The sequence below is a fragment of the Scyliorhinus torazame genome, chromosome 7 (assembly GCF_047496885.1).
Source record: "Scyliorhinus torazame isolate Kashiwa2021f chromosome 7, sScyTor2.1, whole genome shotgun sequence".
NCBI lineage: Eukaryota > Metazoa > Chordata > Chondrichthyes > Carcharhiniformes > Scyliorhinidae > Scyliorhinus > Scyliorhinus torazame.
Window position 1 is genome coordinate 211,353,454 of NC_092713.1, and position 19,177 is coordinate 211,372,630.

At 57.4% G+C, this 19,177-nt stretch overlaps 1 protein-coding gene across 1 annotated transcript in view; it reads left to right on the top strand.

Annotated features, from left to right (window-relative positions):
* Positions 1–19,177, top strand: part of LOC140427387 (uncharacterized) — a 190,144-nt gene that overhangs the window by 25,528 nt on the left and 145,439 nt on the right. Inside the window, exon 2 of the mRNA XM_072512929.1 lies at positions 7,494–7,724. Within this exon, the coding sequence (XP_072369030.1) occupies positions 7,494–7,724 (231 nt within the window). The remainder of the gene's footprint in view (positions 1–7,493; positions 7,725–19,177) is intronic.

Below are 19,177 nucleotides of genomic sequence, written 5' to 3' on the forward strand. Positions count from 1 at the left end.
GGCTCCCTCCCTCCCTCGCGCGCGGGGCTCCCTCCCTCCCTCGCGCGCGGGCTCCCTCCCTCCCTCGCGCGCGGGCTCCTCTCTCCCTCGCGCGCGGGCTCCCTCTCTCCCTCGCGCGCGGGCTCCCTCTCTCCCTCGCGCGCGGGCTCCCTCTCTCCCTCGCGCGCGGGGCTCCCTCTCTCCCTCCCTCGCGCGCGGGCTCCCTCTCTCCCTCGCGCGCGGGCTCCCTCTCTCCCTCGCGCGCGGGCTCCCTCTCTCCCTCGCGCGCGGGCTCCCTCTCTCCCTCGCGCGCGCGCTCCCTCTCTCCCTCGCTCGCGCGCTCCCTCTCTCCCTCGCGCGCGGCTCCCTCTCTCCCTCGCGCGCGGCTCCCTCTCTCCCTCCGCGCGCGGCTCCCTCTCTCCCTCGCGCGCGGCTCCCTCTCTCCCTCGCGTGCGGCTCCCTCTCTCCCTCGCGCGCGGCTCATCTCTGACTCGCGCGGCTTGCTCCCTCGCACACGGGGTCCCTCTCTCCCTCGCGCGCGGGGTCCCTCCTCCCTCGCGCGCGGGGTCCCCTCTCTCCCTCGCGCGCGGGGTCCCTCTCTCCCTCGCGCGCGGGGTCCCTCTCTCCCTCGCGCGCGGGGGTCCCTCTCTCCCTCGCGCGCGGGCTCCCTCTCTCCCTCGCGCGCGGGCTCCCTCTCTCCCTCGCGCGCGGGGCTCCCTCTCCCTCGCGCGCGGGCTCCCTCTCCCTCGCGCGCGGGCTCCCTCTCTCCCTCGCGCGCGGGCTACCTCTCTCCCTCGCGCGCGGGCTCCCTCTCTCCCTCGCGCGCGGGCTCCCTCTCTCCCTCGCGCGCGGGGCTCCCTCTCTCCCTCGCTCGCGCGCTCCGTCTCTCCCTCGCGCGCGGCTCCCTCTCTCCCTCGCGCGCGGCTCCCTCTCTCCCTCGCGCGCGGCTCCCTCTCTCCCTCGCGCGCGGCTACCTCTCTGACTCGCGCGCGGCTCCCTCTCTGACTCGCGCGCGGCTCCCTCTCTGACTCGCGCGCGGGCTCCCTTGCACACGGGGTCCCTCTCTCCCTCGCGCGCGGGGTCCCTCTCTCCCTCGCGCGCGGGGTCCCTCTCTCCCTCGCGCACGGGCTCCCTCTCTCCCTCGCGCGCGGGCTCCCCCTCTCCCTCGCGCGCGAGCTCCCCCTCTCCCTCGCGCGCGGGCTCCGTCTCCCCTCCCTCTCGCGCGCGGGCTCCCTCGCCCCCTCCCTCTCGCCCCCTCCTCTCGCGCGCGGGCTCCCTCGCCCCCTCCCTCTCGCGCGCGGGCTCACTCGCCCCCTCCCTCTCGCGCGCGGGCTCACTCGCCCCTTCCCTCTCGCGCGCGGGCTCCCTCGCCCCCTCCCTCGCGCGCGGGCTCCCTCGCCCCCCTCCCTCTCGCGCGCGGGCTCCCTCGCCCCCTCCCTCTCGCGCGCGGGGCTCCCTCGTCCCCTCCCTCTCGCGCGCGGGCCTCCCTCGCCCCCTCGCGCGCGGGCTCCCTCTCTCCCTCGCGCGCGGGCTCCCTCTCTCCCTCGCGCGCGGGCTCCCTCTCTCCCTCGCGCGCGGGCTCCCTCTCTCCCTCGCGCGCGGGCTCCCTCTCTCCCTCGCGGCGCGGGCTCCCTCTCTCCCTCGCGCGCGGCTCCCTCTCTCCCTCGCGCGCGGGCTCCCTCTCTCCCTCGCGCGCGGGCTCCCTCTCTCCCTCGCGCGCGGGCTCCCTCTCTCCCTCGCGCGCGGGCTCCCTCTCTCCCTCGCTCGCGCGCTCCCTCTCTCCCTCGCGCGCGGGCTCCCTCCCTCCCTCGCTCGCGGGCTCCCTCCCTCCCTCGCGCGCGGCTCCCTCTCTCCCTCGCGCGCGGGCTCTGCGCGCCGGGCTCCCTCTCTCCCTCGCGCGCGGGCTCGCTCGCGCGCTCCCATCGCTCCCCTCTCGCGCGGGCTCCCTCTCTCCCTCGCGCGCGGCTCCCTCTCTCCCTCGCGGCGCGCTCCCTCTCTGACTCGCGCGCGGCTCCCTCGGCCCCCCCCTCGCGCGCGTGCTCCCTCGCACGCGGGGTCCCTCTCTCCCTCGCGCGCGGGGTCCCCTCTCTCACCTCGCGCGCGGGGTCCCTCTCTCCCTCGCGCGCGGGCTCCCTCTCTCCCTCGCGCGCGGGCTCCCCTCTCTCCCTCGCGCGCGGGCTCCCTCTCTCCCTCGCGCGCGGGCTCCCTCTCTCCCTCGCGCGCGGGCTCCCTCTCTCCCTCGCGCGGCGGGCTCCCTCTCTCCCTCGCGCGCGGGGCTCCCTCTCTCCCTCGCGCGCGGGGCTCCCTCTCTCCCTCGCGCGCGGGCTCCCTCTCTCCCTCGCGCGCGGGCTCCACTCTCCCTCGCGCGCGGGCTCCCTCTCTCCCTCGCTCGCGCGCTCCCTCTCCCTCGCGCGCGGCTCCCTCTCTCCCCTCGCGCGCGGCTCCCTCTCTCCCTCGCGCGCGGCTCCCTCTCTCCCTCGCGCGCGGCTCCCTCTCTGACTCGCGCGCCGGGCTCCCTCGCCCCCTCGCGCGCGGGCTCCCTCGCCCCCTCGCGCGCGGGCTCCCTCGCACACGGGGTCCCTCTCTCCCTCGCGCGCGGGGTCCCCTCTCTCCCTCGCGCGCGGGGGTCCCTCTCTCCCTCGCGCGCGGGGTCCCTCTCTCCCTCGCGCGCGGGCTCCCCTCTCTCCCTCGCGCGGCGGGCTCCCTCTCTCCCTCTGCGCGCGGGCTCCCTCTCTCCCTCGTGCGCGGGCTCCGTCTCCCCTCCCTCTCGCGCGCGGGCTCCCTCGCCCCCTCCCTCTCGCCCCCTCCCTCTCGCCCCCTCCCTCTCGCGCGCGGGCATCCCTCGCCCCCCTCCCTCTCGCGCGCGAGGGCTCACTCGCCCCTTCCCTCTCGCGCGCGGGCTCCCTCGCCCCCTCCCTCGCGCGCGGGCTCCCTCGCCCCCTCCCTCTCGCGCGCGGGGCTCCCTCGCCCCCTCCCTCTCGCGCGCGGGCTCCCTCGCCCCCTCCCTCTCGCGGCGCAGGGCTCCCTCGCCCCCTCCCTCTCGCGCGCGGGCTCCCTCGTCCCCTCCCTCTCGCGCGCGGGCTCCCTCGTCCCCTCCCTCTCGCGCGCGGGGCTCCCTCGCCCCCCCCTCCCTCTCGCGCGCGGCTCCCTCGCCCCCTCCCTCTCGCCGCGCGGGCTCCCTCGCCCCCTCCCTCTCGCGCGCGTGCTCCCTCGCCCCCTCCCTCTCGCGCGCGGGCTCCCTCGCCCCCTCCCTCTCGCGCGCGGGCCCCCTCCATCTCGAGCGCGGGCCCCCTCGCCCCCTCCCTCTCGCGCGCGGTCTCCCTCGCCCCCTTCCTCCCTCTCGGCGCGCGGGCTCCCTCGCCCCCCTCGCATGCGGGCTCCCACGCCACCCTCGCGCACGGGCTCCTTCACTCCCTCTCACCCGCGCGCGGGCTCTCATCTCTCTCCCTTGCGCGCTGGGCTCCCTCTCTCCCTTGCGCGCGGGCTCCCTCACTCCCTTGCGCGCGGGCTCCCTCTCTCCCTTGCGCGCGGGGCTCCCTCTCTCCCTTGAGCGCGGGCTCCCTCTCTCCCTTGCGCGCGGGCTCCCTCTCCCTTGAGCGCGGGCCTCCCTCTCTCCCTTGCGCGCGGGCTCCCTCTCTCCCTTGCGCGCGGGCTCCCTCTCTCCCTTGCGCGCGGGCTCCCTCTCTCGCTTGCGCGCGGGCTCCCTCTCTCCTTTGCGCGCGGGCTCCCTCTCTCCCTCGCGCGCGGGCTCCCTCTCTCCCTCGCGTGCGGGCTCCTCTCTCCCTCGTGCGCGGGCTCCCTCTGTCCCTCGCGCGCGGGCTCCCTCGCCCCCTCCCTCTCGCGCGCGGGCTCCCTCGCCCCCTCCCTCTCGCGCGCGGGCTCCCTCGCCCCCTCCCTCTCGCGCGCGGCTCCCTCGCCCCCTCCCTCTCGCGCGCGGGCTCCCTCGCCCCCTCCATCTCGCGCGCGGGCTCCCTCGCCCCCTCCCTCTCGCGCGCGGGCTCCCTCGCCCCCTCCCTCTCGCGCGCAGGCTCCCTCGCCCCCTCCCTCCCGCGCGCGGGCTCCCTCGCCCCCTCCCTCTCGCGCGCGGGCTCCCTCGCCCCCTCCCTCTCGCGCGCGGGCTCCCATCTCCTCCCTCTCGCGCGCGGGCCCCCTCGCCCCCTCCATCTCGCGCGCGGGCCCCCTCGCCCCCTCCCTCTCGCGCGCGGGCTCCCTCGCCCCCTTCCTCCCTCTCGCGCGCGGCTCCCTCGCCCCCTTCCTCCCTCTCGCGCGCGGGCTCCCTCGCCCCCTCCTCTCGCGCGCGGGCTCCCTCGCCCCCTCCCTCTCGCGCACGGGCTCCCTCGCGCTACCCCGCCCCCTTCCTCTCGCGCTCCCTGGCCCCCTCCCTCTCGCGGGCCCTCTCCCTCTCGCGCGCTCCCTCACCCTCTCGCGCTCCCTCTCCCTCTCGCGCTCCCTCTCCCTCTAACGCTCCCTTGCCCTCTCCCTCTTGCGCTCCCTCGCTCTCTCCCTCTCGCGCTCTCTCGCCCTCTCCCTCTCGCGCTCCCTGGCCCTCTCCCTCTCGCGCTCCCTGGCCCCCTCCCTCTCGCGCTCCCTGGCCCTCTCCCTCTCGCGCTCCCTGGCCCTCTCCCTCTCGCGCTCCCTGGCCCTCTCCCTCTGGCGCTCCCTGGCCCTCTCCCTCTCGCTTCCCTGGCCCTCTCCCCTCTCGCACTCCCTGGCCCCCTCCCTCTCGCGCGCGGGATCCCTCGCCCCCCTCCCTCTCGCGCGCGGGCTCCCTTGCCCCCTCCCTCTCGCGCGCGGGCTCCCTCGCCCCCTCCCTCTCGCGCGCGGGCTCCCTCGCCCCCTCCCTCTCGCGTGCGGGCTCCCTCGCCCCCTCCCTCTCGCGTGCGGGCTCCCTCGCCCCCTTCCTCTCGCGTGCGGGCTCCCTCGCCCCCTTCCTCTCGCGCGCGGGGTCCCTCGCCCCCTCCCTCGCGCGCGCGGGCTCCCTCGCCCCCTCCCTCTCGCGCGCGGGCTCCCTCGCCCCCTCCCTCTCGCGCGCGGGCTCCCTCGCCCCCTCCCTCTCGCGCGCGGGGCTCCCTCGCCCCCTCCCTCTCGCGCGCGGGCTCCCTCGCCCCCCTCCCTCTCGCGCGCGGGCTCCCTCGCCCCCTCCCTCTCGCGCGCGGGCTCCCTCGCCCCTCCCTCTCGCGCGCGGGCTCCCTCGCCCCCTCCCTCTCGCGCGCGGGGCTTTCTCGCCCCCTCCCTCTCGCGCGCGGGCTCCCTCGCCCCCTCCCTCTCGCGCGCGGGCTCCCTCGCCCCCTCCCTCTCGCGCGCGGGCTCCCTCGCCCCCTCCCTCTCGCGCGCGGGGCTCCCTCGCCCTCTCCCTCTCGCGCGCGGGCTCCCTCTCGCCCTCTCCCTCTCGCGCGCGGGCTCCCTCTCGCCCTCTCCCTCTCGCGCGCGGGCTGCCTCTCGCCCTCTCGCTCGCGGGCTCCCTCGCCCTCTCCCGCTCGGGCTCCCTCTCCCCTCTCTCTCGCGCGCGGGCCTGCTCTCGCCCTCTCCCACTCGCGCGCGGGCTTCCTCGCCCTCTCCCGCCCGGGCGCCCTCGCCGTCTTGCGCTCCCTCGCCCTCTCCTGCTCGTGCTCCCTCGCCCCCTCCCTCTCGCGTGCGGGCTCCCTCGCCCCCTCCCTCTCGCGCGCGGGCTCCCTCCCTCTCGCGCGCGAGCTCCCTCCCTCTCCCGCTCGGGCTCCCTCTCCCCTCCCTCTCGCGCACGGGCCTGCTCTCGCCCTCTCGCGCGCGGGCTCCCTTGCCCTCTCCCGCTCGGGCGCCCTCGCTGTCTCGCGCTCCCTCGCCCTCTCCCTCTCGCGCTCCCTCGCCCTCTCCCTCTCACGCGCCCTCACCCTCCCTCTCGCGCTCCCTCGCCCTCTCCCTCTCGTGCTCCCTCGCCCTCACCCTCTCGCGCTCCCTCGCCCCCTTCCTCTCGCGCTCCCTCGCCCTCTTCCTCTCGCGCTCCCTGGCCCCCTCCCTCTCGCGGGCCCTCTCCCCCTCCCTCTCGCGGGCCCTCTCCCTCTCTCGGGCCCTCTCCCTCTCGCGCGCTCCCTCACCCTCTCGCGCTCCCTCTCCCTCTAACGCTCCCTTGCCCTCTCCCTCTTGCGCTCCCTCGCTCTCTCCCTCTCGTGCTCTCTCGCCCTCTCCCTCTCGCGCTCCCTGGCCCTCTCCCTCTCGCGCTCCCTGGCCCCCTCCCTCTCGCGCTCCCTGGCCCTCTCCCTCTCGCGCTCCCTGGCCCTTTCCCTCTCACGCTCCCTGGCCCTTTCCCTCTCGCGCTCCCTCGCCCTTTCCCTCTCGTGCTCCCTCACTCTTTCCCTCTCGCGCTCCCTCTCTCTCGCGCTCTGTCGCCCCCTCCCTGTCGCGCCCTCGCCCCCTCCCTGTCGCGCCCTCGCCCCCTCCCTCTCGCGCTCCCGCGCCCTCTCCCTCTCGTGCTCCCTCGCCCTCTCCCTGTCACGCCCTCGCCCCCTCCCTCACCCTCTCCCTCTCTCGTGCTCCCTCGCCCTCTCGTGCTCCCTCGCCCTCTCGCGCTCCCTCGCCCTCTCGCGCTCCCTCGCCCTCTCGCGCTCCCCTCGCCCTCTCGCGCTCCCTCGCCCTCTCGCGCTCCCTCGCCCTCTCGCGCTCCCTCGCCCTCTCGCGCTCCCTCGCCCTCTCGCGCTCCCTCGCCCTCTCGCGCTCCCTCGCCCTCTCGCGCTCCCTCGCCCTCTCCCGCTCCCTCGCCCTCTCCCGCTCCCTCGCCCTCTCGCGCTCCCTCGCCCTCTCCCGCTCCCTTGCCCTCTCCCTCTCGCGCTTCCTCGCCCTCTCCCTCTCGCGCTCCCTACCCTCTCCCTGTCGTGCCCCAGCGCCCTCTCCCTCTCACGCGTGGGCTCCCTCCCTCCCTCCCTCCCGCACTCCACAGCCAGTTAAACCTGCAGGACGATCCAGCACCAGCTGCAGGCAGACTGGGTTGCTTGAAAACCGCCTTTTTAATCTCTTTCTTCAGTGAGGCTTATTATTGAGAAATCTGATTGAATGCACATGCTAGAAGATCCAACTCAGCTGGTGGTTTTCAACACTCCAAGTCCCGGGAAGATAGCCGACTACAATGATTTCAACATTGGCAACAAAGACCCATCTCGCTCTTTCCATATTTTAATCCCTATCATTTAACCCCTTTCCTTTTATTTTTTTTGGGTAGAGGGAGAGGGAGCCCGCGCGAGAGGAAAGCGGGGTGGGGAGCGAGGGAAGGGGTATAGCAATAGATTAGCTGGGCACCATTGCAGTTTAATCTTGATATAAATAAACAGTTTATTGTGTTTTACTTACAAATCTGGTGCTTGTAAGTCATTGGCGCAGTCAAGGAGCAAAGACCTCAAAAATTGTTGGGACTCCAGGGCCTGTGGGACTGGAATTGACTGCGCACTTGTCCTGGGTGTCGTAATACAAGCCTTAAAAGTAATGCTCAATAATAGTCAATAACATGAAGCTTTAAACTCTGGTTACATCTGGTTATTTTATTTCAGCCAAACCTTCCTGTCCACCAGCCAGCAAAGGACTGTTGTTTGTTGTGCCACCATGAACGTAAAGACTGGGGAACACAACAGAACGGGATTGTGGATCTAAAGAAGTTGGCACATTCAGTGCCTGCATTGACACATGGCCTGCTTGAGCGCATGCCACTTTGGATATGCCAGACCTGTCAAAGAAGAGTTGAGGAAGAGGAGCAAAGGGCCATCCTAGAACAGACCCTTACGGTAAAAATGAACTTTGATTACTACCTGTGTTGCTCGAAAAATCCATAATGTTTTATAGGAAGTAAAAGGAAATTTTTATGTTCCATTTAATATTATTGCTATCAGAATGTTTTTTTGCTGGAAATCTGAACTGTCTGCAAATTTCATCTATTTCTCTTTCTCTGGGTCAGAGAAATATTAGTAATTGTTGTGTCTGCAATCGTTGTCATGTGTTTGTTCGCTTACATGAAGTTAAAGTGCTATTATGTTAAACACAGTGATGTCTAGCTTCTGTGATTTAAAAAAAAAAAGAGTTCCTTCCACAGCAGCACTGGATGGTGATGTGAGTCAGTGTGTATTTCATCACTCTTAACTCAAATTGATGTGGGCTGGATAGAAAGTAATTTAGCACTGTATTTACTTTTTCCCTTTTTGTGTAGAAGCATTTGCAATGTACTGTGCTTGAATGAATTTGTAAAGCTCAGTGACAGTAACTTTCTCTGAAGTTTCCTTTTTATTGGAAAATTCCATTGTGGTTAATTTCGCTCTTTATTGCTCAGTATGAAATTAGCCTTTCTAAAGTACTCAAAGATTGTAGGAATTGCCTTTGGGAGGTCGTGTTATATGCTACTTTGAGGAACGGGAAGGAAAAGGCGAGTTCCAATTTTGTCAAGTGCACTCTGAAGGCTGGTGATTGAGTGTAATAGTGCTCAAAATTAAATTTCTACCTTTTTCTTCAGAACTTGTGGTTTAAAACAACCAAAATACTGTGGATATTGGAAATCTGAAGTAAAAAACAAAGTGCTAGAAATACTCAGGTCTGGCAGCATCTGTACAGAGAGAGAAACAGTTAACATTTTGAGTTGAATACAGCCTTCTGGACTCAACATCAGTCCTCCTTTATCTACCCATATTATTGGACTCACTAAAATTTAATTCTTCTGCTCTGGAAATGTCTTGTAAAAAGTCAGGAATTAGGAGTAGGGCATTCGACCCTCCGAGCCTGCTTCACCATTTGATAAGGTCATTGCTAATTGGGTTCTGGTCTCCACTTTCTTGTCTACCCACCAGAAAGCTTGAATCCCTTGTCAATCAGAAATCTATCGAACTCTGCCTTGAGTATATTCAATGACCCAGTCTCCACTTTCTAGAGAAGACCGTTCTACACATTGGCGACCCTTTAAAAGAATATTCTCCTAATCTCTGTTTTAAAAGGGAGGCTCCTAATTCTTAAAGTGTGTCTCCTTGAGATTCCCTCAAGGGGGATCATCTTCCTGATAGCCACCCTATCAAGTCCCCTCACGATCTTGTAAGTTTCAATAAGACCACCCCTCATTCTTCTAAACTCCAATGGGTATAGGCCCGACCTGTTCTTAAGAACATAACATAAGAACTAGGCGCAGAAGTAGGCCACCTGGCTCCTCGAGCCTGCTCCGCCATTCAATAAGATGATGGCTGATCTTCTTGTGGACTCGGCTTCACTTACCCGCCCTCTCATCATAACCCTTAATCCCTTTATCTACCTTTGCCTTTAAAAACATTCAACATGGTAGCCTCAACTGTTTTACCGGGCTGGGAATTCCACAGATTTGCAACCTTTGGGTGAAGAAATTCCTCCTCAACTCAGTCTTAAATCTGCTCCCCCTTATTTTGAGGCTATGCCATCTAGTTCTAGTTTCACCCGCCGGTGGAAACAATCTCCCTGCTTATCTATTCCCTTCATAATTTTATATGTTTCTATAAGGTCCCTCCTCATTCTTCTGAATTCCAATGAATATAGTCCCAGTCTACTCAGTCTCTCGTCATAAGCCAATCTTTTCATCTCCGGAATCCACCCAGTGAACCTCTTCTGCACCACCTCCAGTGCCAGTACATCCTTTCTCAAGTAAGGAGACCAAAACTGTACACAGTACTCCAGATGTGGCCTCACCAGCACCCTATGCAGCTGCAGCATAACCTACCTGCTTTTAAACTCCATCCCCCTAGCAATGAAGGACAAATTCCATTTGCCTTCCTAATTAACTGCTGCATCTGCAAACCAACCATTTGAGCTTCACGCACAAGGACACCACAGCAGCATGCTGCAATTTTTTACCATTTAAATAATAGTTCATTTTGCTGTTTTTCCTGCCCAAATGGATGACCTCACATTTACCAACAGTGCTCCATCTGCCAGACCCTTGCCCACTCACAAACTATATACCTCTGCAGACTTTCTTCATAAGATTAACCCTTCATCCCAGGAATGAGTCAAATGAACCGTCTCTAAAGCAATTGCATAATTTTTCAAATAAGGAAAGCAAAACTATACAAGTTTTCTAGATGTCTCACCAATGCCCTGGAAAGCTGCAGTAAAACTACTTTTATTTTTGGGACACCCTGGGCAAGTTTGCGGCCAATTCCAACCCCACTCATCCCAGAGTCACAACACAAGTAAATTAACCAATAATTCTTGTAAAAATTCCCAAAGTCTTTGGCCCTTAGCTGCCCAATAATTACAGTCACCAGGTTTGTAAGTTGAAACACAATTACCATTTATAACAGGGATAATGATGAAATATGCAGTAAGCACAACTGGATAACCAGCAAACTAACCTACTGCACCCCTTTCACTGTCCCCCCCCCCCCCCCCAACCACCACACACACACACACACAAGACAGACAAATGCAAAGTGGGAGACAGTGTGAAAATAATGATGAAGGTCAAACGATAAGAGTCTTTGCTTTAAATGGAGATTCTCTATCACGTTTTCCCCACAGCATGCCGGGTGATCAAAGTCCTCTGGTTTACAGCTGTCAATGGTATTCCTTGCAGAGTCATTCATCAGGGTCCCAAAAGGTTAGAAAATGTTGTACTCACTAGCAGCAGGCTTTGTGGGGGGACGCTTTATTTCTTCTCAGACTGGACCTTCAGCCTTGAGGTTCACATTTGGGCCTATATATTTTTGTATAGACACTTATTTCACATCAAGCCTTGTGTTCAGCTCGTGGTTTGACTTCAAGCCTTTGCAGTCTCGAGAGAATGACACCCAGTCTTGCTGGAGAGAGAGTCAGCCTACTCAGTGGCCTTATGGAGAGGATGAGTGAGATCTTTTGTGAGAGAATAAATTAGAACCCACCATCCAAGCTGAAGAATCCAAAGTGAAAGCAAAAATTCAACCCTTGAAGCTCTGAAAATTTCCAGTGGGATCAGATTCAATCACCACCTGTTACTGGGCAGAGCACAGCCTTTTTGGATAATTTATTGGCCACCAACCAAATCAATCAAACCAAGTCAGCACTGATGTCAGCCAATCTGCAATTACAACCCTCTGGAACCTTCTGTTTAATTTAAAAGGTACATGCTGCTTTGCCTTAAAGTCACAGGTCTATTAAACATCCATGGATCAAAAATGTAATGGCAAGGACTTCCGGCGGCGGATATAAGGGAGGAGCATGCACCGGAAGATGCTCCGATCAGAACCCGAACGTTTTAGTGCAATATCGGCAGTGCTGACCCTAAAAATATAAAATTTGTTGGGAGAACAGTGGACCAACGGAAAATGGCAAAAAATAACAAAGATAAGAGAGAGGGGAGCTGAGTATGTTCCTTGGATTACAAGGCATCCCTGGAATCGGTGGGGAACAAAATGGCGGCGGCAAGCATCCTGCTCCCCCCCCCCCCAAAGGCGGCTTCATGGCCAACAGGTGACAACATCAGCTGCATTGTGGTGGCTGAACTGAAAAAGTGTTAATGCAAATTGGCCGATGAAGTTAAAAGTCAGTAGACAAGTCCCTGTTCCAAATATCGAACCAATTAGGAGGGATGAACAAAATTATGAAGGCCCAGGGGGTGGTCACGGTCAGAAAACTGGAGGAGGCCCACTCCGATCTCAGTGATCGGATCGCAGTGCTTGAAAAGATGTCTTCAGTCCTGGATACGAATAAATATTTGAAAAGTAAAGTAAGTGACCTGAAAACAGGTCTCAGAACACCCGCCTCGTGGGTTTGCTGGAGGGTACGGAGGGCAACACCGCCACAGAGTACATAGTGAAAATGCTCGCAAACATCCTGTGAGTGGGAGCCTAGTGTATAAGTTCAGGTTTTGTACGGATATAATATTTTTATTGGGGGTTGTTGGCTTAGCAGGGGACAAGGTGAGGGAGGGGGTTAAAGTTAGTTGTTTGACATTGTCCGCTACTCTATATTTCATAGATTATCATAGAATTTACAGTGCAGAAGGAGGCCATTCGGCCCATCAAGTCTGCACCGGCTCTTGGAAAGAGCACCCTACCCAAGGTCAACACCTCCACCCTATCCCCATAACCCAGTAACCCCACCCAACACTAAGGGCAATTTTGGACACTATGGGCAATTTAGGACACTATGGGCAATTTATCATGGCCAATCCACCTAACCTGCACATCTTTGGACTGTGGGAAGAAACCGGAGCACCCGGAGGAAACCCACGCACACACGGGGAGAACGTGCAGACTCCGCACAGACAGTGACCCAAGCTGGAATCGAACCTGGGACCCTGGAGCTGTGAAGCAATTGTGCTATCCACCATGCTACCGTGCTGCCCTGGCCGTTGAACCGGATCAGGCCGCTGTACTGGTGGGATCTCTTCACTATGGCTTAACAGGATTCCTTGCTTGTTGGTCTACAGATGTAATGGCTGACCAAGGTGGGAGAGGTGTTGGAGGTTCTCCTTTCTGTCTTATAACCTGGAATGTGAGGGTTTGAATGAACCAGTGAAGCAGGCAAGGGTCTTTGTTCATTTGGGTGGTCTAAATTTGGGTGTTGTGTTCCTACAGGAGACTCATCTACAGGTAAAGGACCAGATAAGGCTTTGCAAAAATTGGGTGGGACAAGCCTTTCACTCACTCGGCTTTAATGGTCGGGCTAGAGGCATGGCAATACTAATCCACCAAAAAAATATAATTTACATCCTCCCGGATTATGGGTGACCCCAATGGTCGCTACATTATTGTCTGCCGTTCACTGGAAAACACTCTGGTTATTTTATTGAATATTTATGCTCCCAATTGGGACGATCTGAGCTTCATAAACTCTCTGGTGAACCTCCTCCCAAACTTAGACTTACATCGGATGATCCTAGGAGGGGACTTAAACTATGTCTTGGACCAGAGATTGGACTGCTCCATGCCAAAATCCCAGATGTCAAGGCCATTGATCTCTTTTATGGAACATATTGGAGGGGTCGGCTCGTGCGTTTTCTGCATCCAAAAATACAGAATTTTCCTTTTTTTCATATGTTCACCGCGCCTACTCACGAATGTATTTTTTTTATTGTTGGCAAATCCCTCCTTCCCTCAGTGACCGGTTGTTGCCATCTTGGATCAGTTTGTTGAATTTTGCCCCCCTTGAATGCCCGCCCTGGAGACTAGACACCACTTTACTGTCTGATGACAGATATTTGTGAGCGTTTGTCTGCTGCCAAAGCAGACTTTATCAAACTCAACAAAACAGAAGAAATTTCTCCTTCAATACTCTGGGAAACCCTGAAGGCCGTTATAAAGGGGGATATTATCTCCTATAAAGCTCACATCGTAAAAAAGGAGAGTGGAACAACAAAAGGTTGGTGGAAGCCCTCTTGGAGGTCGAACACCGATATTCAGGATGTGGAGATGCCGGTGTTGGACTGGGGTGGGCAAAATAAGAAGTCTTACAATGCCAGGTTAAAGTCCAACAGGTTTGTTTCGCATCGCTAGCTTTCTGAGCGCAGCTCCTTCATCAGGATCTTGGACAGGATGAGGTTTCTAGATGGTGTACACATCCCGACCATCGAGGAAGGCAGGAAATAGGAACTGGAATCTTCCTTAAGCCCAGAAGAAGTACAGAAAAATATGTTGGCTGCAATCCTGTAAAACCCCCAGCCCGGAATGCTTCCCATCCGAGGTTCTCAGAGCAGCTAATATCTTTATTATTGGACATGTTCAATGATTCACTGTCTAGGGGAACACTACCCCGACCCTTCCCCAAGCCACAATCTTGGTGCTCCTTAAAGAGGGTAAGGACCCAGTAGAGTGAAGGTCTTACCGACTCATTTCATTCCTTAACACAGATGTTAAAAGCCTGGCTAAAGCAGTGTTTTTCAAACTTTTTGCCTGAGACCCATTTTTATCAACCAGCCATCCTTCACGCCACCTGCCGCCCTCAACTTTTTTGCTTACCTTTAATGTGACAGCTGAGCCTGCTTGGTCCTCACAATCTCACTTGTTTTGTCATTCAATGTTGCATTTCTGCGAAGGAGTTCAGCATCTCACTGCACCATTTTAAAGAAAAATTAAGATGTTTGTCCTCAAAAACACCATGCTTTGTCTTGAAATGTCTTTGAAGTTTTCAGGGTTTTAATCTTTCATTTGCCAGTACTTCCCTACATATAACACATGTATATTAATTTGGAATCCTGATTTGCAGTGGCACAACTAATAAACCCATACCTCAAGAAATCATCTTTATACTGCTTTGGTCCTGTTTTCAGCTTCTTCATGGGTTGTTCACCAGAGGTCCTGGAGCTCACACCAGCACTGCTGGCAGCAACAAAATGGAGGAATCTCTCGCGCCCAGAGTATGTGATGTCAGCGTATGGATCATGTGACCTGCTCTCTGCCACTTCTGGAGAGAAGACTCCATCAATTTTCTGAAAGAATTGTTCTTTGGTCAGCCCGCTGACGTCAGCAGGAGGTAGTCTGCCTCGCTGGACTCCAGGCCTGCGCACTGCTGAGGGAGCACTCATGCGTGGAATGGCTGGCATTCTGAAAGCCAGTCGTGGCTGGAATTTTAAAAACCTGGTCGCAGCTGTTGGGCACTTCCCTCGATCAGGAACGCCATGGCCAATGGCCCCGCGTTCCTCTTGCAGGTCGCGACCCTGACTTTGAAAATGACTGGGCTGAAGCCCTGGCATCCCAAATGGAGCCCAGTCTTCCAACTATAATACCGGAAGATCAGACATGCTCTATTAAAGGTGGACAGTTATTGACAAATGTCCGACATCTATTGAGCTTTGTCCTTTTCCTCCCTGGCTGCTCGGGAATTGGAAGTTATAGTATCTTTGGATGCAGAAAAAACATTTGATCGGGTGGAGTGGAACTAGCTTTTTGAGATCTGGCCCCAAATTCTCCTCCTGGGGTTGTTTGATGTACAATGCCCCAAAAGCCAATGTCCGCACAAATATGACCGCAGAATATTTTCCACGAGGCAGGGGATCTAGACAGGGCTGTTCCCTTTTCTCCATTGCTCCTTGAACTGGCCATTGAACCTCTGGCAATAGCATTGAGGTCATCGGGCAGATGGAGGGGATTACACACTGAAGGACAGGATCACCGGTCTCGCTCTATGCCGATGATCTACTCTTACATATTATGGATCTGGTCTCCTCAATCGTAAACATCATGAAGATACTCTCAAGATTATTAAACCTGGGTAAAAGTGAATGTGTTCCAGTGAACCCGAAGGCCAGAGGGTCTCTATGGTTTGCTGCTGTTTCATCTTTTGGACCTCTTAATTTCCGATACCTGAGGATCCTCGTAGCCCATAACTGGGCGTGACACCACAAACTGAACTTTTCAAGCCTCATCAGTAAGATTAAATTGGACTTGCAGAAGTTAAATAGTCACCCGTAGACTCTTGCGGGCAGGATCCAAACTGTCAAGATGAATGTGCTCCCAAGGTTTATATTCTTTTTCAATGTATCCCCATTTTTTTTCCCGAAGCATTTTTTTTTTTTTTTTTTTTTTTATTTAAAAATTTTTAAAAAACAGATTTGTAACATTTACAGAGAAAAAAGAAGGCCATATACAAAAGCCTTAACATATTGAAAACGAACAGTGGGAAAGAATAAACAAATTAATAAGGCACTTCCCCTATCAGCTCTGTTTGCCCATGCCCCACGTGTTCAACTAAACTAATGTGGCTCTAAACCCCCCGCCCCCCCGGGTGCTGCTGCTGTCGGTTTCCTACGCTGTTCCCTGCAAGCGACTTTCTCCTCTGGGGGAATCGCTGATCTTCTCCCCCTTGCCCACTTAAGTCTTCTCTGCTCTCCTTCCCGGCTGCCCCCCCCCCCGACACCCCTCCTCCACACCCCCCCCCCCCCCCCCCCCCCCCCCGAGGCTTGACCTGCCAGGTCTGCCCTGCGCTTGGCCCTAGCCTGCCCCTTCTACTCTCCCTGGTGCCCCCTGAGTAGAAGGCTGCCGTTACCTTGATGAATCCTGCACGCCTCTTGGCCAGCTCCGTTCCCATGTCCTGGTAGATGCGCACCTCGCAGTTCTCCCATCTGCTGCTCCTCTCCGCCTTGGCCCATCGCAACACACGATCCCTGTCAGCAAGCCGGTGAAAGCGAACCACCAAGGCCCTCGGTCGGTCGCCCGCCCTGGGCTTCCTTGCGGGGGCTCTATGCACCCCATCCAACTCCAGGGGTCGAGGGAAGGCCTCCGGTTCCATCAGCGCCCCGAGCATACCCATCACGTATGCATCCGCATCCGATCCCTCACAGCCCTCGGGGAGGCCAACGATCCTCAGGTTCTGCCTCCTGGCTCTATTCCCCAGCTCTTCAAGTTGCTCCTGCATCCTCCTCTGGCGGGAGTTCAGCTCCTCCACCTCGTGCTCCAGCTCCGTTACCGTGTCCGCCTGGCTGGAGAGCTTCACCTCGACCTCCCTTAGTGCCTTCTCTTGGACCGCCTGCGCCTCGACCATTCGGTCCATCGGGTCCAACATGTCCCTCTTCAGTTCGGTGAAGCAGTTCCTAAAAAACTCCATCTGTTGCTTCCTTGGCCAGTGAGCCTCCGCTCCCTGGTCCCTGCCGTCCGCCATGCTTCGCCGCCCGGTCTGGGGTCCCCGCTACTCCTGCTTCGATCTTTGCCGCTCCACTCGACCACTTCTGGTCCAACTGTCCATACCCCGGGGGGAAAACCTCTTCCTTTCGTCTCCTCCACCGATTCAGGTTGTCAGGTCCTGAAAAAATCCCGTGAAACAGGTCCGTTTGCCCATCGTGGGCGGCAGCGATCCGACCCGCGACCTCCACGAAGCATTTTTTATTACAATTAGCATATTAATATCAGCTTTTATCTGGACAGGTAAGAGTCCCAGCGTCTGCAGCGCCCTGCTTCAGAGAGACAGAGGATCAGGAGGCTTAAGAATTTCCTGTTTTATTATTGAGCTGCCAATGTGAAATAAAATGAAATGAAAATCGCTTATTGTCACAAGTAGGCTTCAAATGAAGTTACTGTGAAAAGCCCCGAGTCACCACATTCCGGCGTCTGTTCGGGGTGGCTGGTACGGGAATTGAATCGTGCTGCTGGCCTGCCTTGGTCTGCTTTCAAAGCCAGCGATTTAGCCCTGTGCGAAACCAGCCCCTCAATGTACAGAAAATCCTACAATAGTTCATTTTCCTGGGGTCAAACTGGAGTAGAATGGAGGCAGGGGTCTTGCACCGCAGCCTCCTCCCTACACGCCATAATTACCACACCACTGCCCCTCTCCCCTGTAGGTCTTTTCACGAGCCCTGTGATGATCTCTTCCCTCAGGATTTGGAAGCAGTTCCGCCGCACTTCAATCTTCTCTCTGTCTTCACTTGCCCCGATATGCGATAACCACCTCTTCATGCCCTCGATCTTGGACCCATTGTTGAGATCCTGGAGAACGGGAGGGCTGATGCACTTTGGGGATTTATTTCCAAATGGAGGCTTTGCCAGCCTTGGGAAAACTCATGGACAGATACAATCTGACTGGTTCCAAACTTTTTTGTTTCTTTCAAATTCGGGATTTCTCACATAGGTTCTTTTCCTTCTTCCTCCTGACCCCACCTTCTTTCCTGCTGGAAAAGGTATTGGCCTTGGCACAGCAGGGGAAGAGGGTCAATTTCAAATTTGAACAACCTCATTCTATCTTCGGACCCTGCCCCTTTGGATAGAGTATATGAGAAATGGATAGGGGAGCTAGACTCTGCTTATTGAGGAGGTATGGAGGGAAGCCCTCGACAGGGTGAATTCCAATTCATCTTGTGCCAGACTGAGTTTGGTTCAGTTTTCAAGTGTGACCGCTGTTCACTTACACCAGCTAATCTTGCGCATGCGTTTTGGTCTTATCCTCAGCTTGCTGTGTATTGGCTTTCCTTTTTTGACACCATATCCAAGATTTTGCAGGTATCCCTGGAGCCTTCGGACTCCCCATCACTCTACTCGGAAGTGGGGGTGGATGTTCTTGCCTTTGCTTCCTTAATAACCAGGAGGCGAATATTACTTAACTGGAGATCTCCCTCACCACCCAAAGCTTCTGCATGGGTGGAAGATATTATATCGGTCCTGCATCTGGAAAAGATCAAGTATACTATCAGATGCTTGATGGAGAGATTCTATAGAGATAGTGGCCATTCATTTCAATCTTTAAAGACCTGGACACGTTCGTGGGTTAGAAGGGTTGAGTTAGAGGAGGTTAGTTTAGTAATAAGGGTTTCTTATTCCGTTGTATTCGTTAATTAACTTCTTACACTTGATTCGGTTCTTTTTTATGTGATATATATTATGTGTATATCTTTCTAAATATGTATGTTACTGTTTATATTTGATAATTTAAAATGTTTATTAAAAAAATGTAATGGCAAAAATAAAAGAAAGTGTAAATAATTCTATTTCCCTTGCAATAAATGACAATGTTCCATTTGCCTTCCTTTTAAAAATGTTTTTTTTTACATTTGAGTACCCAATTATTTATTTTCCAATTAAGGGGCAATTTAGCATGGCCAATCGACCTAACCGGCACATCTTTGGGTTGTGGGGGTGAAACCCACGCAGACACGGGGAGAATGTGCAAACTACACACGGACCCAGGGCCTGGATTCGAACCTGGGTCCTCCGCGCCGTAGTCCCAGTGCTACCCACTGTACCACGGGCCGCCCCCAATTACCTTCCTAACCACTTATTGTAGGTGCACACTAATTTGTTGTGATTCATGTACCAGGACACCAGATTCCTCTCTACCAGTGAGTTTTCAATCGGTCTCCATTTAAGTAGTGGACTGCTTTTCTTTTCAAGTTCATATTTTCTCATATTAATGCGGAAGAAGGCTGCAGCGCGGGTTCAATTCCCCTCCCCGAACATGCTCTGGAATGTGGCGACTAGGGGCTTTTCACAGTAACTTCATTGAAGCCTACTTGTGACAATAAGCGATTATTATTATTTTTGCTCACTCAACCTTTCTATGTCCCTTTGCAGACTCGTTACTTCCTCTTGACAACTTTCCTAGCAATGTTGGTGCTGTCTTCAAAATTAGCTACCATACATTCGGTCCCTTCATCCAAGTCATGTATATAGATTGTAAATAGTTGAGGCCTCAGTGCTGATGTCTGTGGAACTCCAGTTACAGTTTTCTAACCCGAAAATGACCCATTTATCCAGAGTCTGCTTCCGGTTAGCTAACCCTCAACCATGCTTATAGGACACCCCCAACATCATATTCCCTTGTCTTGTGTAGC